This window comes from Vidua macroura, chromosome 6, assembly GCF_024509145.1.
Source record: "Vidua macroura isolate BioBank_ID:100142 chromosome 6, ASM2450914v1, whole genome shotgun sequence".
NCBI classification, from domain to species: Eukaryota; Metazoa; Chordata; class Aves; order Passeriformes; family Viduidae; genus Vidua; species Vidua macroura.
In genome coordinates, this window is record NC_071576.1 from 41,253,965 (window position 1) to 41,274,564 (window position 20,600).

Genomic DNA, 20,600 nt, shown 5'->3' on the forward strand with positions numbered 1-20,600 from the left:
CGCTTACTCCATCTTGAAAATTTACTAGAGAAGGATCACTTTCTTGCTCATTTATTTTCTGAGATCAGCTGTTGTCACTCTTCCCATTGATTCTGTAGAGCTAAGCAAGCTCAGAGGGAAGTGGATCTTCCCTCCCTTAAGAGTCTGCCTTACCTTATGTATTATGAGACCTGGTTACTAAATGCCAGACAGTAAAACAAAAATCATAGTGATGATACAAACAGGTGTCTGGGCCTTTATTTAAGTGATGTAAGTAACAGAAACAGTCTGTACCAGAAAACCCCCACAGACTAGATCCTAATTTACAAAGGAAAACCTCTGGAGAAAAAAGCAAATACAAACTCTAAACTGAAGCCTTGAGACCTTGGAGACTAAAAGCAGAACACAGCATTGTTTATTAAAGGACTCTATTCCCATATTGTTACAATTTGTAATTTTTTTGGCCAACGTGAACACACTTGCGCAGCATTAGCACAAACCAAACTTTAAATATAGGAAACATTTGCTAGATTATCCATCCCATTTAGTATTAACCACCTTCATGATTTTCAGGACCCCTCTCAAATGTCCACTGAAGCTGTGGTAACTACTGCAGTTGGTAGGGCAGAAAAACCTTAGACAAAAAGTTAGGCTCAAGTGCTTTAGGAATGGGGTGAACTCTTAAGCTGAAATCCACTTAGCATAAGGAGGGAAGCACCCAGAGTGTTGACATCTGTCATAGGGAAGGAGAAATATTAGGAGGGAGAAGCAAAGCAATAGCTGAAGTTTAAGAGTTGCTCCATCTATGAATGGGTAACAAACACTTATTCTGAACCATATTTAATGTTGCCACATTTCTCAGAAAAGTTACACCTGGAAACCATTATGAACTTTCCTCACTACACATGAACTTTTCTGGTTAATTTTTTTTTTTTTTTTGTCTAAGAGCAAATTTCTGTCGATTTAGGTGGCTCCAGATGCTCAGATTGAAAGCCACTCACCTAAGGCAAGGAAAGAAATGTGGGAAGTATGGAAAAGAGGAAAGATAACAAACAACATCCCCAGAGTATCACAAAGAAGTGCTGCACTTTGAGTAAGGTCTTCAAAAGTAATCAAACCTCACCATTAAATAAGGCACTGATTGTTCTAAAAATGCAAATTAACTGCCACTGTAGCTGTTTGTTTCCTGTGGTACATCTGACAGAGAGAACGAGGCCTCATTAAATATTTTCACTGTTTGATTCCTATATACCAACTAAAGATAGATGATTTGGTGTCATCAATAGCATTAGAAATAAAAAGTAAAATTACCTCCAAGTGTCTTTGGTCAGCACAAAATTTTTACTGACATTTAGCTCTTTGTCAGGGCAGAAACTGAAAAAAAAAAGCCTACGCCATTCCTAACTCCACCACCTATGTTCCAGCATCCTAGGTTTATGAAAATTACTGAGTCCTAACTTCTAATGTTATACAGACTATTCCCTTGAATTTTTTTCGGTACATATTTAGAAATTACAGTGGCAGAATAATGCCTCAGAACTAAAAGTCAAGTCATTTTAAACTGAGGTACTGATTTTTTTTTCCCTACTATTTGGAATAAACAGAGCTGCATTATCTCCTGAATTATTACAAGAGTCAAGGACTGTTGCTGTAGTCAGTGACTTGCATTAGGTTTGGCAAAATGCATGTTATTTGGAGATATGTGTCACTTAAATGATTTGCCTCTTTATGGGTAAACACAGCCACGAGAGAACTGCACTTAATACAGATGTAAGTCAGCCTAATACCTGAGTTGTCAGAGTAGAGAACAAACTTAAACCAAGCTGCTAACACAAATTACTGACTCCATACTTATTTTTTATGAATGCTTAAAACTAGTATTCCCCACAGTGAAATTCAGTAAAGACAGGTCTTTTTTTTTTTTTTTCTTTTTACAGCAGGAATGACATACCACTGAGCTCAGTGGAAGTAAGTTTCAATCACTGCATGCAGATGAACAGACTTATATACAGACATCTCAGCATCAGTGCATCACTAGTCTTCTCTTTACTTCTGCACTGCTTACACAGATGCAGATACACATAAGTAAAAGGAGGTGGTGTATTACCACTTTACATATGAGAATGAGCAATGATGCTGCTTAGAGGTCACGTGAAAAATATGGGTGTGCTCACTACTTGAGTGACGTATATTTACAATTAGGCTAAAATATATTAATTACAGAAATTAAACTGAAACCCAGCACATCAACACCCATCACTTTTATAGAACCAGTCCTGATCAGTGCTTTGTGTCACAGGCAATATAATTTACCAGAGTTTACAAAAATAATCTAGAATGAGAGAATTCACCTACCAGAACCTTTTGTGGATCTAGAACTACTGGGATCTCAGTCATCAACATTTGGGCTAAACGAGCACCTTAAGAACTGTCTTACTTTCTGCACCACAGTGACTCTGTTGCAATCTGACATTAACAAGCCAGGCAGTGTCACAGGGAAGTGCTGTTTGGGAGACCATCCTCTAGACAACATAAAAACATGAACTTTGACTTTCATGGCAATGCTAACACTGGTGATTACCAGTGTTTAATTTTTAATTACCCTGATCTTTCAAGGTGAACATGGTTATTTCCTAAAGATCTTCTGAGACATTAAGAGCAACCATGTTATTCCAATCACATATAAACATATATTTGATTGCAAAGCATTTGCTAAGGGAAAAAATCCAAGCCACTTATTTTGACATGAGTTTTAAAAGCAGTAGGATGAGCAGTAACTACAGAAGAGACCTATCTTTAGCAGCTATTGCTGCTCTGCTCGCCTTAATAATAAATTAACATGGTTTTATTTAGATTTTGCTCTAAAATTAATGCAGTCCTTTTCTTACCGTTTCAATGAAAAAAAAATACGTTTCAAAATGAATCCCACGATTGAGCTCTGAAAGCAGAAACTGCGCAACACTTAGGACTGAACAGGATTGCCATCAAAAATGTTAGCCAAAGGTCACAGGCCATAACTGCTGAACTGTACAACAGTACTGCAATAAAACTCCAGAAGCAATACCAAAGAAATTTGTTGCTTTCCACACACACAAGCAAGTTGTAAAAAAATACAACTAAAAGAATATCCAGTTAATTTTTAGTGAAAAATGATCACCAAATGATAGAGCAGGTACGTAAAAGGAGAAGAAAAGTAGAAGTTTTAATTAGAATTAGCTGGCTGTGCAATACTGATCTGTGAATGTTTGCTAGGCCTGTATTTAGTTCAAGAGAAATACACCAGATTTAGCATACAATCACCGTGCTTTCAGACACACCTTACTCAGCTCCAGAACAGTAACACCAGTGGACCTCCAGTGCCTTTTACAGTTTTAACACACTGGATAAACCACTAAAAAGATGTATCTACTATGCACATATCATTACAGATTCTGTTCTGGATAACAAAGACAGATTGCACTAGGTTCCCACTCTGATGAAGCCAAGTATCCATATGGGTACTGGAAAAGAATGACGAGTGTAGCACCCAAATTCTGAACTAAGCTTTTAATGTGTTTTCTCCCTACACACAAACACTATTTGTTAATTTTTAGCTTTTTCCTTTAATATAAATCCTCCTTTGAAAAGCCAGAATTTACAAGACAAAAATAAACATTTTCAAAGGACAGGACAAACTGCTGATTGAAAAAGTGAAGTATTAAAAACAAATAATGAAAAGCAAAATGAAGTACTTTAAAAGCTGACTTTCATAAATTCCTCCCTTTGATAGCAAGTGGCCCTTCTTCAAAGATGATGAGAGGTGTGTTCAAAAAGGAATAGTCAAAGAAAACATTACATAAAAAGCTTTCATTTGATGCATAGCAAAAAACAGGATGATCATTTATGCCATCAAAATTTAGACCAAAGCACACAAAATCAAGCCTACAGAAGTTCTTTCTTTTTTATTATTTATTCCAACAACAGTTTTCCAGTTAAGAGGCTTATATGGTAAAACTCTTCTCACTCGTAGGAAGTTTTAAAATCTGATTTGTAGCAAAAAAGCTGCCTCTAAATTGGCTTAGCTATAGATATAAAGGTTATCTATTTGTCTCATCACAGCAGTTCCAATTAAACCTTCCAAAACATACAAATGCCAACAATACAGAACCAGATTTCTTGATCATGTTGAGAGAAATATCTCACTACTACATAACAGACCAGTCCCTGACGAACAGATACAAAAATTCTCCTTATGAAATATAAAGAACTGATAAATAAAACATGGGAAGAAATTAAAGAGAAAGACAAACCTATTTAAAATAGAACATAATGCAGTTTAATAAGGGACGTGCATGCAAAACACCCTGAAGAATTCAGCAGGCTACTCTATGACAGAGTAGAAAATATTCATCTTCCTCCCAGCATCACAGAGACTGATTACCTAAAGTCTTCACTCTTCACCCACTAAAATAGGAACTTATTTTTTTCACGATGCACATCTAGAAGCAGAAACTTACTCTGTGATTCCAGGAACAGGGCATAAAACAGAAACATCTAAATATCTATATGCAAAACCCCCCAGTCCTGTCAGTGAATAAAAGAAGACTGGAAAATGTCTCTTTCAGAGGACCCTGTTTCTATGTATAGAGCAGGAAGGTAAGTAGCCCTCCAGTCTGAATTTCAGTCTGTGCCTCAAGGGTAGTGTTTTTTCCTGTTTGCTTGTTCTGAGGAAAGAGAGAAAAAAACCAAGAGAAGTAAGCACATAAAAGTTCTGAAGACAAAGGCTTGTCCTCAGTGACTTCTCCCTGGGCCAGATTTTTTTACTGTAGGTAAGAAAATAGTTACTTATTAATTTGTCACCTGCAGTAGATTCCAAGATAAAGCTTGCTGTGAATAGTAAATGACTAATATTTACAGCCCTGTACACAATACAATTCTGAAATCTGTTGATGATTAAGCAAAAGACAATTCTTAGTTTAAGTGTCACTAGCATAAGCGAAGCCTACCTACAGTGGCTTTTTTTTTGAGCTTTCTAATCTTTCCTCTTTTCCATGTATCTATTATGTTAAGCATCACATATTTTGTAGATCCTGTTAGATCCTAAGTATCTATGAACTCAAGTCTAAAAAGGACTTTAAGTACAACAGTAACCTTCTACTGAGAAATGGTATCAGATACTTGAACTCCATGAGAGTTAGAAACTCCACTATGGGTTACTGTTAGCTTCCCACTTCTCTGAATGCATGGGATTGAAACTCCAAAGCCAAGGAAAGGCCTTATGTGTGTCTCTTGATAATGATTTTGTCTGTGAGGTTTGCATCATATACAGGAATTTAAACAATATACCACAGGGACCTGATTACATGGTTTTTTTATTCTGAAAAACTATTTTGATAGGCTGTATTTATGTTTATCTGTGTATCTCTTTACTAGGTTACACTGCTCAGCAAGAGCAGATTCATAGTCAGACTCGATCCATGACAATTTATAAATTTGTTTGGAATAGATATCCATGCAACTGCTCCTCAAAGCAGAGGTACTGATCACCCAAACATCATACCAGGGTTAACTGGTCAGGTAGGCCTGTCCCTTACTAATCTAAGAGAGCTTTTAAGTGCTTGACAGCTTGCCTGACAGGGCACATTCTACACAAATCCATTAAAAAGCAGAACTGTTGTTGTAAATAGGATAAAAAAAATCCTAGTGTTGATGGTTGTGATGATCAAGATTAGCCTTAAGTAAAGAATACCTGCAGAAGGTTATGTTTGACAAGAATACTGCCAACCACTCTAAATTAGAATTCAACAAGAAAACTCTCTCCTCACACTGCCAGAACAGTACAAAGCCATAGAATAGTTACTGCAGAAAGACTAAAAATTTTTGCAAGAATGTCCCTTTTCCCCAGAATGGTTACATTCAAAAAGTTTCAATCTCTTCCTCTAGGTAAATGCTGAACTGTCCTAGTTTCAGTCTCTAGTAGCCAGAACAGATGATAGATTTAAAGCTTTGAGGACAGTCAGAGCACAACACAAACTCACATGAACCAAGCAACCAACCTTAAAAGGAAAAAACAAATCAATAAAGCAGACAGATCAGGGGTAGTTAAGTGCCTGGCAGTACGTGGCTCAGCATGCAGTGCTCATTTTAATCTGAGCACATGGCATTGCATGCTGCTTCCAGACAACCTCCGCATGACTCATTACAGGCTGAGGCCACACATTACCACTTTACAAGTTCTCAGATTTAGGCCAAGTGAATACAGCCTTCAAGGTCTAGGCCAGCTGCTAATGACACTAAACTACACATTATCATTTTCTCATATGTGCTTCTTTTTTCTTCCAAACATGCTTTAACCAACTCGCTAATTCAGTGTGTACAGCTCAACTATGAACATGTTTGTGAAACTACATCTCCCTGGAGATGTAGCTGGGGAATTACTATTCCTACTAAAAAGGCTGTTGAACATATGCAGTAGTTGGAACTTTTAAAATAGGTCCAGCTCTAGGTGGTGCATCCAATTAAGGTTCAGTAAGAAATTTTAGCAGCTACATGTAAGTAACTGCCACTGGCAAAGACATACTCTCAAACAGAGGGGAAGACAGAGTCACAAATTTCTCATTTTCTCTACATTCTTGTCACAGAAAAGCACCACACTGCAGAGAAATGTTAATACGTCTGATAATTGAAAGTATCAACTTCTGAAAACTTAGTTGGAGAGGGAATCTTTTCCCTTTGAGCAATGCCTGATGTTTCTCCTCCTCCTACATGAACATGTAGCTATTGCTCAAGTAAAGGAAAGATCCAAGTAACATACAAAGCGTAGTCTTTTGCACTGTAAAGGCAGGTAAAAATGGGAAATGTCGTATTATATTTAGTTTAATACTGTACTGCTTTTTCTTCATACTGAATGGTTTTGCATCAGTAAACTCTCACTGAATTCTCCAACAGTTCTAAATTCCCTTCCACAGTGCAATTCTCATTTCCTCAGTCACTCCAGCAGCTGAGGCCATGATTTTCTCCTCTCTCTTCTGCTAGCCAATGGCCTTCTGATCTTGGGAAAAGACAGAATAGATACAGAACACTAAATATTGCAGGTATACCATTCTTAACAGCATGATGCAAAGTGACACTGATGACTGTTGGGAGAAGCTGTCAGGTACACTGCCATGCAGGAAATAAGCAGGCCATGTGTGTAGCATAGCAAGACATACTCTGCGTGATGAAAGAAGCTGCAGAACAAACTCACTCATTAGCATATTTAACACATGCAAAAGAGAATGACATTTGAGCAACACAGATATACTTAAGGAATCATGCATTGTTTACAGAAACCTTTAAGATTCTCAGTGCCTTCCCAGCAAGCAGCAGCTTGGAAGCAATGTGCATAAGCAGTGGGTACACAGCCTTTGGATACTGGTGTAGCTAAAAATGCCATGTTTAATGTAGTACCACATTCCTTCATTTTTCAATTTAAGCATCTCTTATCTATACATCTTTTATATAGTTTTGACAAGAAAAATGCATTGAAAGGAAAGACAGATTTCAATGAGCTTGGCACAGCAGTATTAGGGCAAGGTCGTTCACCTTCAACTTCCTTCAGCCAATCAAGAGATACTAAATGAAGACTTTTCACGGAAAAGTATGATTTATAAATCAGGCTCCAAGGAGTGAAAAGTACCAAGAAGATTGCATCTGGTCAACTATCTTCAAGATCACATCAATATTCTTAATATTCTAAGATTTCTGCAGCAAAAGTGGACTGTGGGAACTGCTTCTTCCCTTACTGGGCTAGTGGTGCAGAAACAGTAGCACAAACCCAAAATAATTGGGTCACAGAATTCTTACAGAGCACATTCTCACGTGCATTTCTCCAAGATCTTCCACTCAGAAGCACATCTGATATTTCCTGATACCCCCACTCCCCAGGGATGTTGGCTTCTACCAAGACAAAAAGCAGATGTCATTCTCCATATCACCCATCTGCCTGTATTCTGCAAGATGTTTTCACTCTACACAAGTACAATTTAACCTCCTCTTACTCCTTTAGCACTAAAGAGCCCAAATATGGTGACCTAGAGTCTACCTGTGTGGCACCCACCAGATGATTCAGATGGACGGTCACTGTACGATCTTCAATGACAGAGATGCTTGACTGCCAGAGGGAGAAAGAATCCAGCTTGATTTTCAGATTCCAGGTGGAACTTGCAGGGTGAACAACAGGTACATGGGTACACTCCTGTGCATGTATGGGGCACCAATAAACAACAGAGTATTTAACTTCAAAGGATAACAAGGATCTTAGAACTGCCACTGTTTCACACAGAACCCACTTTCTCCATGCTACTGCTAAATGACCAAGGTAAATTATTGCCCTGATGTGCTTCTGAGAGCTCTGACAAGCTGTTCATGTGCTTCATAGAATTCTGCTTGTTGTTTAAAAACTCTAGTGGTGTTAACTCTTTTGTTCATACAGATGAACTTTACCAAAAGGCAAGAGAGACAGAAAAAGCAACAGAGAAACAAATGGTCGCAGATCCTTTTGCAAACTCTAAGATAAATAAGAGTACTAATACATGCAGTATTCTCAATAAGGTTCAGGAACACTTACAAATTTTGCCTTCTAATATGCAAATCAAGGTGAGAAAAAGCTGGATTTAAACATACAGAAGTGCTCAGTTCAGAATCCCGTATAATTGGAATAATTTCTGGCCTTTTGCTTCAACTAAAACACAATTAAATTCTGAGCTAAGCTCAATACCCCTTGTTCCAAGAGTAAGCATCTTAGGGGATGTTTGTTCCGTTAACATTAATGTAACGCCATTAACACTGTAAGGGATTAGCATTCATTGGACAAACAAGATACAGCGGCTTGAGAAGGAGGAAACTACTTTTACAACAAAAATGTCTAAAAGGACCTCATTTTATAGGAAATTTAGAACAAAAATTTAGCTGTCAGTTGCTGGGACTATCAAGTCAGTCATAACTAGTAGGGAATAACTGAGTTAAGTGAAAGGTGCATTTAAAAATGCAAAGTATTTCACATTCCTGTGTCTTAACACACTATTGAAAAGAAAATGATGTCATGCTTTTGCTTAATGTTTGTGTATCTCAAATCACTAAAGGGAGTTGAGGTGATTGCAGCTGTCAAACTAGTGTCAGAGGCTTGCTTAAACTGGGATGTTGATTTAAGGAAGTTATTTAATCTGTCATAAGCTTACTATTAGAGTTTCAAGTAGAGACTTTCCTTTCAGGTCAACTTCTCCCCTTTGGGTCAATTTGCTTAAAGGTGTAAGCTTATTAACTTTAACTTGCTTGAACTTGTAAGAACCTAAGTGAGGGATAAAGGGAAATTCATACACATATAAGCTGAAACACCTTTCCCGTGTTTTATTTTAAGGGGAAACCAGGAGTTTTGATTTCATGTGGCACAGAGTACTGGTACCACAAGAGGGCACTAAAGCCACGCCTAAAGCGGATCCACATTACACGACTCACTCTGAGGAAGAAGGATGAACTGCTCTCACAAACACTCACTCTACACACAAGGATCCAGGTTTCTTGGTGGCGTGCACATACATTCATAATGAACTCACACTCTCTCGACTTTGCACAGAGCAGCACAAAGCCTTTTGTAAAAGCACTATCCTGTCAAGGATGAAAGACAGTGAGACTTGAACTTGAAGCTTGAAATAAGTCATGTTTCATGTTCCGAATAGCATCAGTCTATTCATAAGATTTTGAATTTTGGTCTTGTCTAAAAGAATGTGAAGTGCATGAGCTCATAACCAAATGGAACTTTGAGTCAGAGATAGATGCTTAGTCTGATAAAAATATTTTGAGTACAAAGTACTGTTTGCCCAGGCAACAATTCTGTTTACACATAGAAAGGAAAGTCTTATCCAACAGCAACTAACAAATCAATATGTTTCAACGGCCAGCTGACCATCACACTAAAAATATGGTTCTCGTATTCTGTAACCTTTTTAATAAGGCTTGGCAACATCTGAATATTTACATCAGCCAGTGAAGTACCACAGGAATAATCCCACAGAGGATAGTCCTCTACAGACCTTAATACCTGGTAAAAGCTACTTGCAGTATTTTAAGCCATGAAGTGTGCAAGACAAATCTCATCAATGCACCATTCAGTATCAGACAAAAATGATGCTGGCTTTCACTACTTTCACTAGCTTAATTAGCAGTCCAAATATTTCATTTCTGTACCTTTGAGAGTGTCCCTGTTTTTCACATTAAGCTTTTTACACTTGTTAACACACACCTCTTGGTCCTGTTACCTGTGGGTCAGACATGGGTGCTGAAGTTATCTGTCAAGCAACACGAAGTTTCTTAACTTGCTTCAGGAACTGACTCACCAGTAACCTAACAGCTGATGTAGCAACACCCGTAACACTGCCAAGTCACCTCTAGAACGATCACCACAGGATAATGCTGGAAGAATGAAGTCTTCCAACTGTTTTCTCAGGTATTTGGGAATAAGGCACTGTGTGGGTTCTTGCTGTATATAACATCTATATTAGATGCAACTGCCTGAACTCCTGCAGCTGTCTAAAATACCTGTCACAGGTGATAGGGTTGGAATAACTTTGGACACTTCACACATACCCTCCGTAAGAAAAAACCCCCACCAAAAACCTCTGCAGATTTAGAAATTCTTTTACAATGAAAACAAACATTTATATAAACTTGAATACAAAAGGCAAAAGTTAAATAGAAAAGTGTTGGTCTGAGATTTTTAATTCTCATTCTCACGTGCATCAAGTGACTTGGGTTTGAAATATAAATTATCTGTACCAGAAGTAAGTTACTAAAAAACAGGACCAGGCAGCAGTACAGACAGGAAAATATAAGCAAGCATCCAAAAAGTCAGTGTTAGTCTGTCACACTTCCAACGTCCTGTGCTAACAGCAAACGTCCCAACATGCTTGAGAAAATGCCTATTTCACTTATTTGAAATAAACACCAAGCACATACTGTAATCAAAAATCAGTCCATGAATTCAGATTTTTGATCCCATATTCCATCTCATGCTAGCATATAACACCCACTGACCATTTGCTGGATTCTGCCGATGGCTCACGGCAGCAGAGCAAGGAACTCCATGTCTCACTACTGAGTTCAGTTTTCATGAACAGAGGCTTTTGACAGGCGAAGCAAAAACACAGCTATCACATGGGCCTACAACCCAAAGCACAGGAAGCCTACTGCTGTTACTTTCAGAAATACTGAAGGAATGCTCATCAGAACAAGATATTAAACCAGAGAAACATATGACATTCCAAACTGTTGGTAAATTATTCAGCATAAGATATCGATCTCAAAGGATACAAATACTTTATGACATGCCATCAAGTGAATAATAATAACGTCTTTTCAACTGTTTTCCTTGGACTGAAGGAGCAACAGAAGACTCACAAAGTTTTAGGATACTTTTAAGTGCAAAATACGATTTCTGAGTACACATTCTTGAAATCATTCTGGTTTTGGAGACTTTACCTCACTTTCATATAGCCTGTCAAGGTTCCTCTTGAGTCAGCTGAAGTTTACAGTGGGGGAAAAAATACTTACCCCAATCTTATGCAAATAAGATAGGTAAATCTACTTTTCAATTTTTAAATTTTGAGTTTGGACTTAAACCACAAATCACCATCAACGCTGAATTAACCAATATGTTTATTTTACACTCTGCTCAAGAATGTACAAAGAATATTTACGCTTTTTGTCAGCTTTATATTTTCAGGTTTCTTGCACTAAAACAGAAGATGACCTAAAGGATGTTATAAAGCAAAATAGAAAATAAATATTAAGAAAAGTCCTAGAAAAAGGCAAATAGTATAAATAAATATAAAAAAGGCAAATAGTATAGACAGTATAAATAGAGTAAAATACTTAAATAATGGAGTACTGAAATTTAATAAGCACATGAACATGCTAAGGCATATTCTGCTCCTTCTTGATTTAGTAGCTTCACAAATTCCTTATTGACCAAATCCCTACTACAATGTATCAGATGAATATATTCATGCTCACTTTGCTAATCAGTGGCCAAGCTGGCAAAAAAGGGCAAGACAACACTTTTCTCTTAACCACTTTTGAGATGGGCTTTCCCTCACATTCAAGAAACACAGACTTCCTAAACAGCATATGCTGTAACAGCTGACCTCAAAATGAACATCCTGGATCAGGAACCATTGCAAACAGAAGCCAAGAATTAATCAAAGTCCATTATGAAAAGTTGAAGGAAGAAATACATATAAAACAAAAGATGTCATAGATAACTTGGAGTTCAGATACAACCACTGCTTGTTACTGTTTCTGTTCTGTGAATATACTTTTAAATTGCTTTCTGCTTAACTTCAAAATAGAGTAGCTATGACTAAGGTTTGACTGGAATAACTTTAACCTTGTGAGTTATAGACTTTTAGAAGACCTTACTTAAAAGTAAACAAACATTGCTTTTTCTTTTTAGAAGAGTGTGTCTCTTGTGATGAAACGGGCAAGTTCCATTACTGCTCACAGTACCTCCTAGGATTTCTCTACAAGGGCAATCTGAAGTTAATAGATTCATTGTGAGGTACCAGCATAGGAGTTGACATTATGGGTATCGGCAAGAGATCCATCAGCTGGGCCGCTACACCACTCACTACAGTGCACTCAGCCAAACAGAATTCATTTCTCTGCCCAGCTGATGGGCTCTCAATCACAGCAAAATGCACAGGGCCATATAAAGTAGTATTATTTTAATGGCACAGTCCTGAAATTTCACCTACGATAGTGTCATCCATACTTTACCAGGAGACAGGATGGCCTCTAGTCTGTGTTTTGACAGCACAATTCTAGATGCTAAATCAGAGGAGGTTTCTCCATGTCTCTCCACTGGAGAGGCAATTTTAAAAAACCTTCAGAGGTAGTCCTAGCAATGCTAAACATCACAAGCATTTCTCTGATGAGGTTTACGCTCAATTACACTTGAAAATAAAGAAAATATTAGATGGAAAGATACCTTAGTAACAATTTGAGACAGGAGGGATTAGAAAATATATTAATAAATTGTCTTCAAAATTGCTCATGAGTATCATATTGGCCATATTCAAATACAGACAAAGTACTGAAAATATTCAGTAGGATTGAATAAAATTAATGAATCCATCTCCAAAAACTATTACTTTTTTAAAATATAAGTAGCCATTAATGACAATAAATCATTCTGTTGAAAATATTTACCAGTTTTTTGGGGGAGAGATTGGATTCTAAGTCATTCTTACATATTTTTGGAGTGTTAGGAGCAGTGATTGCAGGTCTCATACAAATAATATAATGCTGACACAAGACTGTCTATTCCTTGAAGATTGAACTCTAGAAAATGACAACCAAAGTACTGAACACACTGAAAGGATATGAATTAAAACTGCTCTTCATCAAATTCTTCAGCTGACTGTAAAACCTGAAGGGATGTAAAAAGGGGTTATTGAGCAGCCTAGCAGTAAATGTGCACTTCCATAAATACTGAATCCAGCATTCCTCATTTACCAGTAAGATACTGGTGGTGCTGTTAAGGTATTACTGACAGTCAGGAAGTAATCTGCACTCAGTGGAAGCCCTCTAGATATTCAAGAGGTCATCCTCAAGCAATTATTTAATGGACTGTAACTTTTCCATTAAAAGCAACATCTCAAACGTGAGCCATAAAGGTAGAAAGCACTGTGAAGCAAAATGGTGGAAACTTGGAAAAAAAAGTCTTCCACACGCAAGGCAAAAAGACATTATTTGACTTGTGGTCCATCTTTCAGCAGTCGCTTACCGCTGCACACAGAAGAGGTGGTGATGTTGTACAGGAAAGGATAAAACTGCAAACAGCGGATCATCTTCAGGCTGCTTTCACACTCCAAGCACTTGGCTGTCAAATCCAGAGCATGTCTGAAGGCCTGCAGTGCTCCACTAATGTTGTTCTGAGCCAGGTAAGCATTTCCCAGGCTCAGAAAAGTCAGGGGCTGTGAACACAAAAGTGACACACTGCAGCATTCGAAGAAGTATGTTCACTGTTTTAAGAATGAAGCCAACTAGGAAATACCCTTGTCAAGTCACACCCTCCCAAATTTGGTGGAAAGAATTTAGAAAACTTCCTAAACAGGCATTTATGCCTTTCAATTCTTTGTAAAACAATATTTTTGCCTACTGCTTTTGGCTCCTCTCCCTAAAATAAGTACTTTTTTGAAAAGTAAAGATTATAGACACCTTTTTCACTGGGTAGAACTCAACACTAATACAGGCACACAGTAAAACATTACATTCATTGGTTGACTGAAAAGTTTTTCACTTGGACAATGCAATTTGCTGCAATTAACAGTACACTGCTAGAATAATGAATACAGCATTGTAATTTAAGCAGTCATTTTTCCTACTGAAGCAGTTTTTACATTCATTATCTAAAAATGTGAAGACTGAGCAGTAGCTGAAGATTTTTCCAACTCAGCTTGCATTACTAAACAGCATTCAGAAAACTGTGCAATATGATGAACACGATTTTTTTTCTTTTTAACAGCTTGTGCTGATGAAGCACATCTTTTATTCCCAGTAGTTGTAATTAATTTTAACTTGTATTTACTTTCCATTATATTCTAGGAAATACCATTCAAGTACAATGCCTCCTGCTAATTTTTCTGGTACAATAGGTATTACAGGACTGAGTACACCTGAAAAAAACACGAGCAGGCATTACTGTAATGAGGCAGCATTTACAAATATTTTTCAAGAAAAGCCCTACTCACACAGCATGGTCCTAAGGATTCCTAGGCTCCTCCCCTCCAAGGCTGGTTTTTTTCAGATGTTTATAAGACACATGATTCAAGCATAGTTCTTTCTCTAGTTCCTTTTTGCACTCTTACCTGCCACCCAAATGGACTACATTCCTTTCCAACACCTGAAAATTGGTTTCTGAATGCTACACTGAATAAACTTACTCTGTTTTCAGCTTTTTTATGTGCTAGGTGACTGATGGCTTGGCAGGTTTAAATGCTGTTAATCTAACTAGAGGTAGAAGCACAGGAGAGAAGTCACTTAAACTTCTTACTGAAGTGTCTGTGATGTGAGACCAAAATTATCTGCTAGAAAAAAGGTGTTCCCTGCTATGCCATTCCCTCCCCCTTTCTTCTCACAACTGTTCTGGCCAGTCCAGTAGCTCAAACAGCTTATACAGAAACTGCCTATATGACATAGGTGACAACCTACAGAATGTTTATCATGTTACTGTTCAGAAATACAAAAACCTGTTTTGAATCTATGGTCAGAAGTAAAGCCACCAAACAACTAGAACACATTTTCCTTAATGTATATAGAAAAAACCTAGGGACAAATAAAATTGTACAGATAAAATCAAGTCTCACAGAAAGATGTCTATAAAGATCTTGGTAGCATACACACTACCTTAAGGGTTTTAAGAATGAAGATACAATGCTGACAGCTTGACAGATCTCTGTTTTAGGTTAAGATCTTGCCAAACACCAGGATTAAATTCCTTGGAGGCACTGCTGATAATACAGGTTTTGGGAGGCTAGAAGTCTGTCACTGATTTACAAGAACTCCTCTAGATGTTTATACTCTCAACAGTCAGCATCACCCCGGTGCAGTCAAGAGTTTACATAGAAATTAACATCCATTGCAAATTACCAGCTGGAAGATGAACTAACTGCATGTGCAGGTAAACACAAGTAACATGTACTTAGAAAATAATGAGGGAAAACACATTCACTGCTGGGCAAACACAAAACCCCATCATCTTACCTCAGAGGCATTTATGGCCAAAGCCTTCAGCAGGAGCCTGCTGGCATCCGAATGAAGACCATAATGAAACAAGAGGTTAGCAAGGTTGACTAGAGGGATGTCCTGATACTCATGTGGAGCCAAATTATATGCTTTTTGCAAACAGGTGATAGCAAAGGTGCTATTTCCAACTGCACGCCAGTACAATCCAGCTTCATTAAGCACAAGCCATAGAGGATCTTCTGGCTATAGGAGAGTAAGGGAAAAAGATAAAAGATAAAGGATTTCTGTCTCAGGAAGACAGAAATGCCTGCTCTTTAATAAGAAGCAAACAGAACTCACTCTTGCATACTACATTGTTAACTGGATACAAATTAGATTTTGCTGTGACTATTAGCAGATTATTCAGTCTGCTCCATTCTACTCAAATGGACATGATTTACAGGCTGAACTGCAATTTAGTAGCAGCTGTTGCTCACACTCTACTCATATGAATGCTTTGTACCATGACCAAAAATCCCTTAAGATGTAGAAGTGATAATGGTTAGTTCAGTACAGGAAGCAACGCTTGTGGGCCACTTCAGAGACTTAAAATTATACAAACACAGATCACAGGTCTGTGTAAAATGCTACAATTTGAAAGTCAGGCAGCTATTAAACTACAGTTAGATGCGCTTCCAGGTCTTCTGTGTAATATTACCTTTCCCTGTCAATTCAGGGTTTCAGAGTTATTTTTTCTTAGATTTAGTTATCTATTTGTTTTATGAAAGTTGACAACTGGCATGCATTAGATACTGTTTAAAGATTATAAAATAGTAAGCAGTAAGTGGGGGCAGGAAGTGTCAAAAAGAAGCACTCAAACTAGAGGAGAAATAGCAAAATTTAAAAATAATGACAAGTTGACAGAGGTAGGTAAAACATCCACTTCCAGATGCACTTTGAAATTATTTAGAGGCATGTTCTAGTTTTTAATGTTTTCATCATTCTGTATTACCCAGTTCTACAGAACATTTACAGTATAAAAGCAACTCAAAAGGTGAAATGGATGTTCAGTCCTACCTACATGTCTGAAGCCCAAATGCACGCCTGAGTAGCAAACATGCAGCTAGGATTAAGGAAGCAAAACAGTGATACTATGCTGAGTTAGTAAGAACATTTTTGTTCCGAGTTTTAACAAACCCCTCCCACAGAAGGGTTCTAACTATGGTTCTAGATGAACTGGAAGATATCATCATGATACAATATTGTTTGTTTGGAGTACCTTACATAATCTGTGATTTCAAGATTATTAATGACCTCTGTTTTACAATGCACATACATAACATTACTTGCATGTTTTTTCATTCCAAACTCCTCACTGAATTACTCTCCATTCACAGGTCTCAAGGACCTCCTATACTAACTGTGACATTCCTGCGCTAAGTAGTTTATCATTATCAGAACAGGTAAAACACTAGACTGTTCTTACATCAGTAGGTAGAAAAGTTCAGGCTTTTAGCATGACAGCAACGGAATACTACAGTTAAAACCAAAATATTCATGCACTGCACAGTAAGATATTAGACATGTATAGGAGTGTTCTGAACAACATAATAATAGGAATCAACTCCTACTGCTCATTTTTTCTCCTGGTTAAGACAGATGCACATAGTAAATGGTACTGATTTTAGACTAAAAAAGTATATGCATATAATACCTTGACACAACTTCTACAAGAAAGTTAAACTGAGAAATATTAGCTTGACATGTCAAAAAGAGTCAACGTCTCTGTCAATGCTTCCTGTCATTTGACTCTCAAAGGCCCCACGCAAGATGGAGGTGGCATTCCACAGAGTTCTATACAGAGGTACATTCTTTGCCCCAGAGTGCTAATTATCCTGACAGAAGATTGACAGAGGGTTGGTTGCCTTGGAGGGAGAGTAGGGGGAAAAGCACAGTAGTGGGAAGGAGGAGGAAGAGCACAAGGCAGGCATGCAGGAAAGGGTGGCAGACAGAGGAGTAGTTCCAAGCTACTTCTCCCAGTTAAGCAAATGGCTGCCAGAATTAGCTAATATATTGCTGCTCCATATCCTCACAACAAGAACAAGCAACTACAGGGCTGTTTGGTCGACATCAAGCTAAATTAGATACTTCTCTATGTATTTCTGCTTTACTTGTAAACATTGCTTTTAAAGTTAGTTTCGTCTCAGTTACAGGCAGCAAATAAACTCCTTTCTAGTGCGTCTTTAGAAGTATAAAAACTGACTGCTTCAGAAGTATAAAAACAAATCTCAAGTAAGAATTCTGAATTCATCTCATGTGACAGATTGACATACCTTTTTAATGGCATGATCTAGAAACACTCCTATCTTCGTCAGTGTAATAGTTTCATTGTTGATACGAGAATGCAAAATCTGGAAGACAAATATTTGTTTTTCCCCAAACTACTGAATAAATTTTACAGTCAAGATCTATAAGGGCCATTCAACATTTGCTTCCTTAAATCTTCTCTTTAGCAAAGGGAAGATAAATACCTTGTACTAAAAAGAGGATGTGAACACTTAACACTTAAAGCAACCAATCTCCAGAATGCACTATGAAGTTACCAGCTTGGTAGAATGCAGTAGCTCTTGGAAATGAATTGTATCAAGTGACTGTCAGATTTAAAAGAAAGATGTGATTTCAAAGAGTAAATTAAATTTCCCATTTTGTGTTCTTTTGGTCAGCATCTGAAAGAAGTCAGACAAGTTAACCCTTTCTCCATTACTATCAGAAACAATTTGCCCACATTTTTCAGAAGTACTGTTTACCTTGAAATATCAAAATCTTTCATGATCTGAATAACATTTTTAAGGCAATAAAAAAGAAGGATTTTAAACCAGAAGAGAACCAAGAAAACATCTCTTACTTGTCTTGCTTGATCGTCTGGCATCCTGAATTTCAAATCTAGATTAGTGTCTAGTTCCTTGACCAGTATGTTTAGAGATTCATTATTACGAGCATCAGTAATGGAAGAACAATCTGGTGCCTGTGCTTCTCCATGCCCAACAGTATCTCTTGGGATATTCAGTATTGGCTGGATTCTAGCAATAAGGAGAACCAAGACAAATTAAGAGGATGTGCTGCATGTCACCATACAGCAATCTACTAAGCCTTGTACTGCAGACCTCTATGAGATGCGAGCTGCAAACATGAAGAACTCAAGGATCACCTTTCCCTTGAAAAGTTAATTTATAAGGTCTTTACTTTCCATTTTTAAGCACAGATTAATAAGAACAATGAACAGTGCAGTAGAGATAACAGAAGGTTCTCATATTATCCTAAAAGGGATTCTATGAAGTTTAGGACTAAACAGATATGTGATAAAAAATAGTTGATTTTTTACACTAGAACTTGATTTCAAAAACATCAAAAGGTAGCCAAATTATGCATAAAGAACATTCTAAGATGAAAACTGTTTTTTTCCAAAGGAAGTTGCTGGATGTTTTTAGATGGGAACCTTTAACACAAGCTCAATACTAGTATTATACTGACTAGGTAGAACAAAGCAGCTTTTTTACTACCACTGTTATAATTTAAGTGACTAGGGTAAACAACAATGCATTGATCTATGTAAGTTAGCTATTGCAGTACAAACACATTTATTTTATCCTATAGAATAACGAACATTACTGACTCTTCCATGACTAAGCTGATTTTCTATGCCTGTCCCGAAGGAACAAGTTGGAGCTTTCCATTCCAAATCCTTTTTTACTGTTTTCTGGTCTTCATAGTTTTCTGTCATCATAACTAAAGCTAATATGATATATGTAACGTACAAGAGTTAACTGTAGTTATTAAATAGATGCTCACCTCATTCTCTCTCTCAAGTATTTTTTTTTGGTTAATACAGTTCACAAGACATTCAGACGTGTGCTTAAATCCTCATTCTGTCTGTGCTTAATGTGTTCACTCTGGACTCACAGTCAGGGAAGAATCACCATGAAATTGGATCTGGCTGTTACACTTACAGCAAAGACAACAATCAAGGAAAATACCTTCCTTCTGTGGAAGGGCCAGAGAAAGAGGTTTGAACACCTCTGTGCTGTTGATTACTAACTGCATCCATCCTCTCCACAAAGAAAATACTCTTCACTCATAAAATAAAGATTTATAAATACAGCTTTTAAAAATCAATACTTGCCTGAATCCCCTGTTTTCTGGAGGCAAGAAGTAAGTTGGCAGTTCTTCTGGGTCAGGAATTCTGGGGAAAGATTTCATGCATTCTGACCGCTGAGGCCAAAGAATATGCTGTTTGTCCTAAGGGGAAAAGGAATTATTTTTTAGTATTTTCTCAATATTTTAATATTCTAATGAACAAGGCAATAAAAGGGATATTAAAGGATAGTCTGAAGAAAAACAAAACAAAACTGAGATATTTATAAGTATTATTTTTCCATCTTTTTTTAACATCAGCAGTTGAAATTTATCTTTACTTAGCTGAACTGCTTTACTTGCAGCAGATGTTTACAGAACAACTCCCTCTGTGCTCCAGTAGTTTCAAAGGATGGGAAACCAGTACAGAGAAACCAGACAGACGCTTGTATGTTGAAGAGATTTGTAATGCTACATTCTCCAGTGCTGTCACACATCAAAACTGCAGCCCAAATGCTAAGAAGTTTCACACAAACAAGGAGAGGATTCCCTTTCACCACTCCTCTGTGAAAGGGCAAAGCTCATCCTCTTCACTCACTCTGCTAGGTTCCACACTCCACACTGAAACAACAGAACGAGCCACAGGGGAAGACTGCAAGGACTGGCTGTGAACACTTTGGTTTGCATGAAGATCCAAATTCATGGACATCATACTAGAAGTTGAAGAGTCTTCACCAAACTAGAAACAACAG

General features: G+C 37.4%; 1 protein-coding gene across 4 annotated transcripts in view; it reads right to left on the reverse strand.

Moving 5' to 3' along the window:
- The window catches only part of TTC17 (tetratricopeptide repeat domain 17), a 54,846-nt gene that overhangs the window by 13,979 nt on the left and 20,267 nt on the right, over positions 1-20,600 (reverse strand). For all 4 annotated transcript variants that reach the window (XM_053980456.1, XM_053980454.1, XM_053980453.1 and 1 more), the window contains exons 11-16: positions 20,447-20,587; positions 19,898-20,013; positions 18,623-18,797; positions 18,051-18,128; positions 15,757-15,981; positions 13,778-13,967 (exon numbers count right to left, since the gene is read on the reverse strand). In XM_053980456.1, coding sequence (XP_053836431.1) covers positions 13,778-13,967; positions 15,757-15,981; positions 18,051-18,128; positions 18,623-18,797; positions 19,898-20,013; positions 20,447-20,587 — 925 coding nt within the window. The remainder of the gene's footprint in view (positions 1-13,777; positions 13,968-15,756; positions 15,982-18,050; positions 18,129-18,622; positions 18,798-19,897; positions 20,014-20,446; positions 20,588-20,600) is intronic.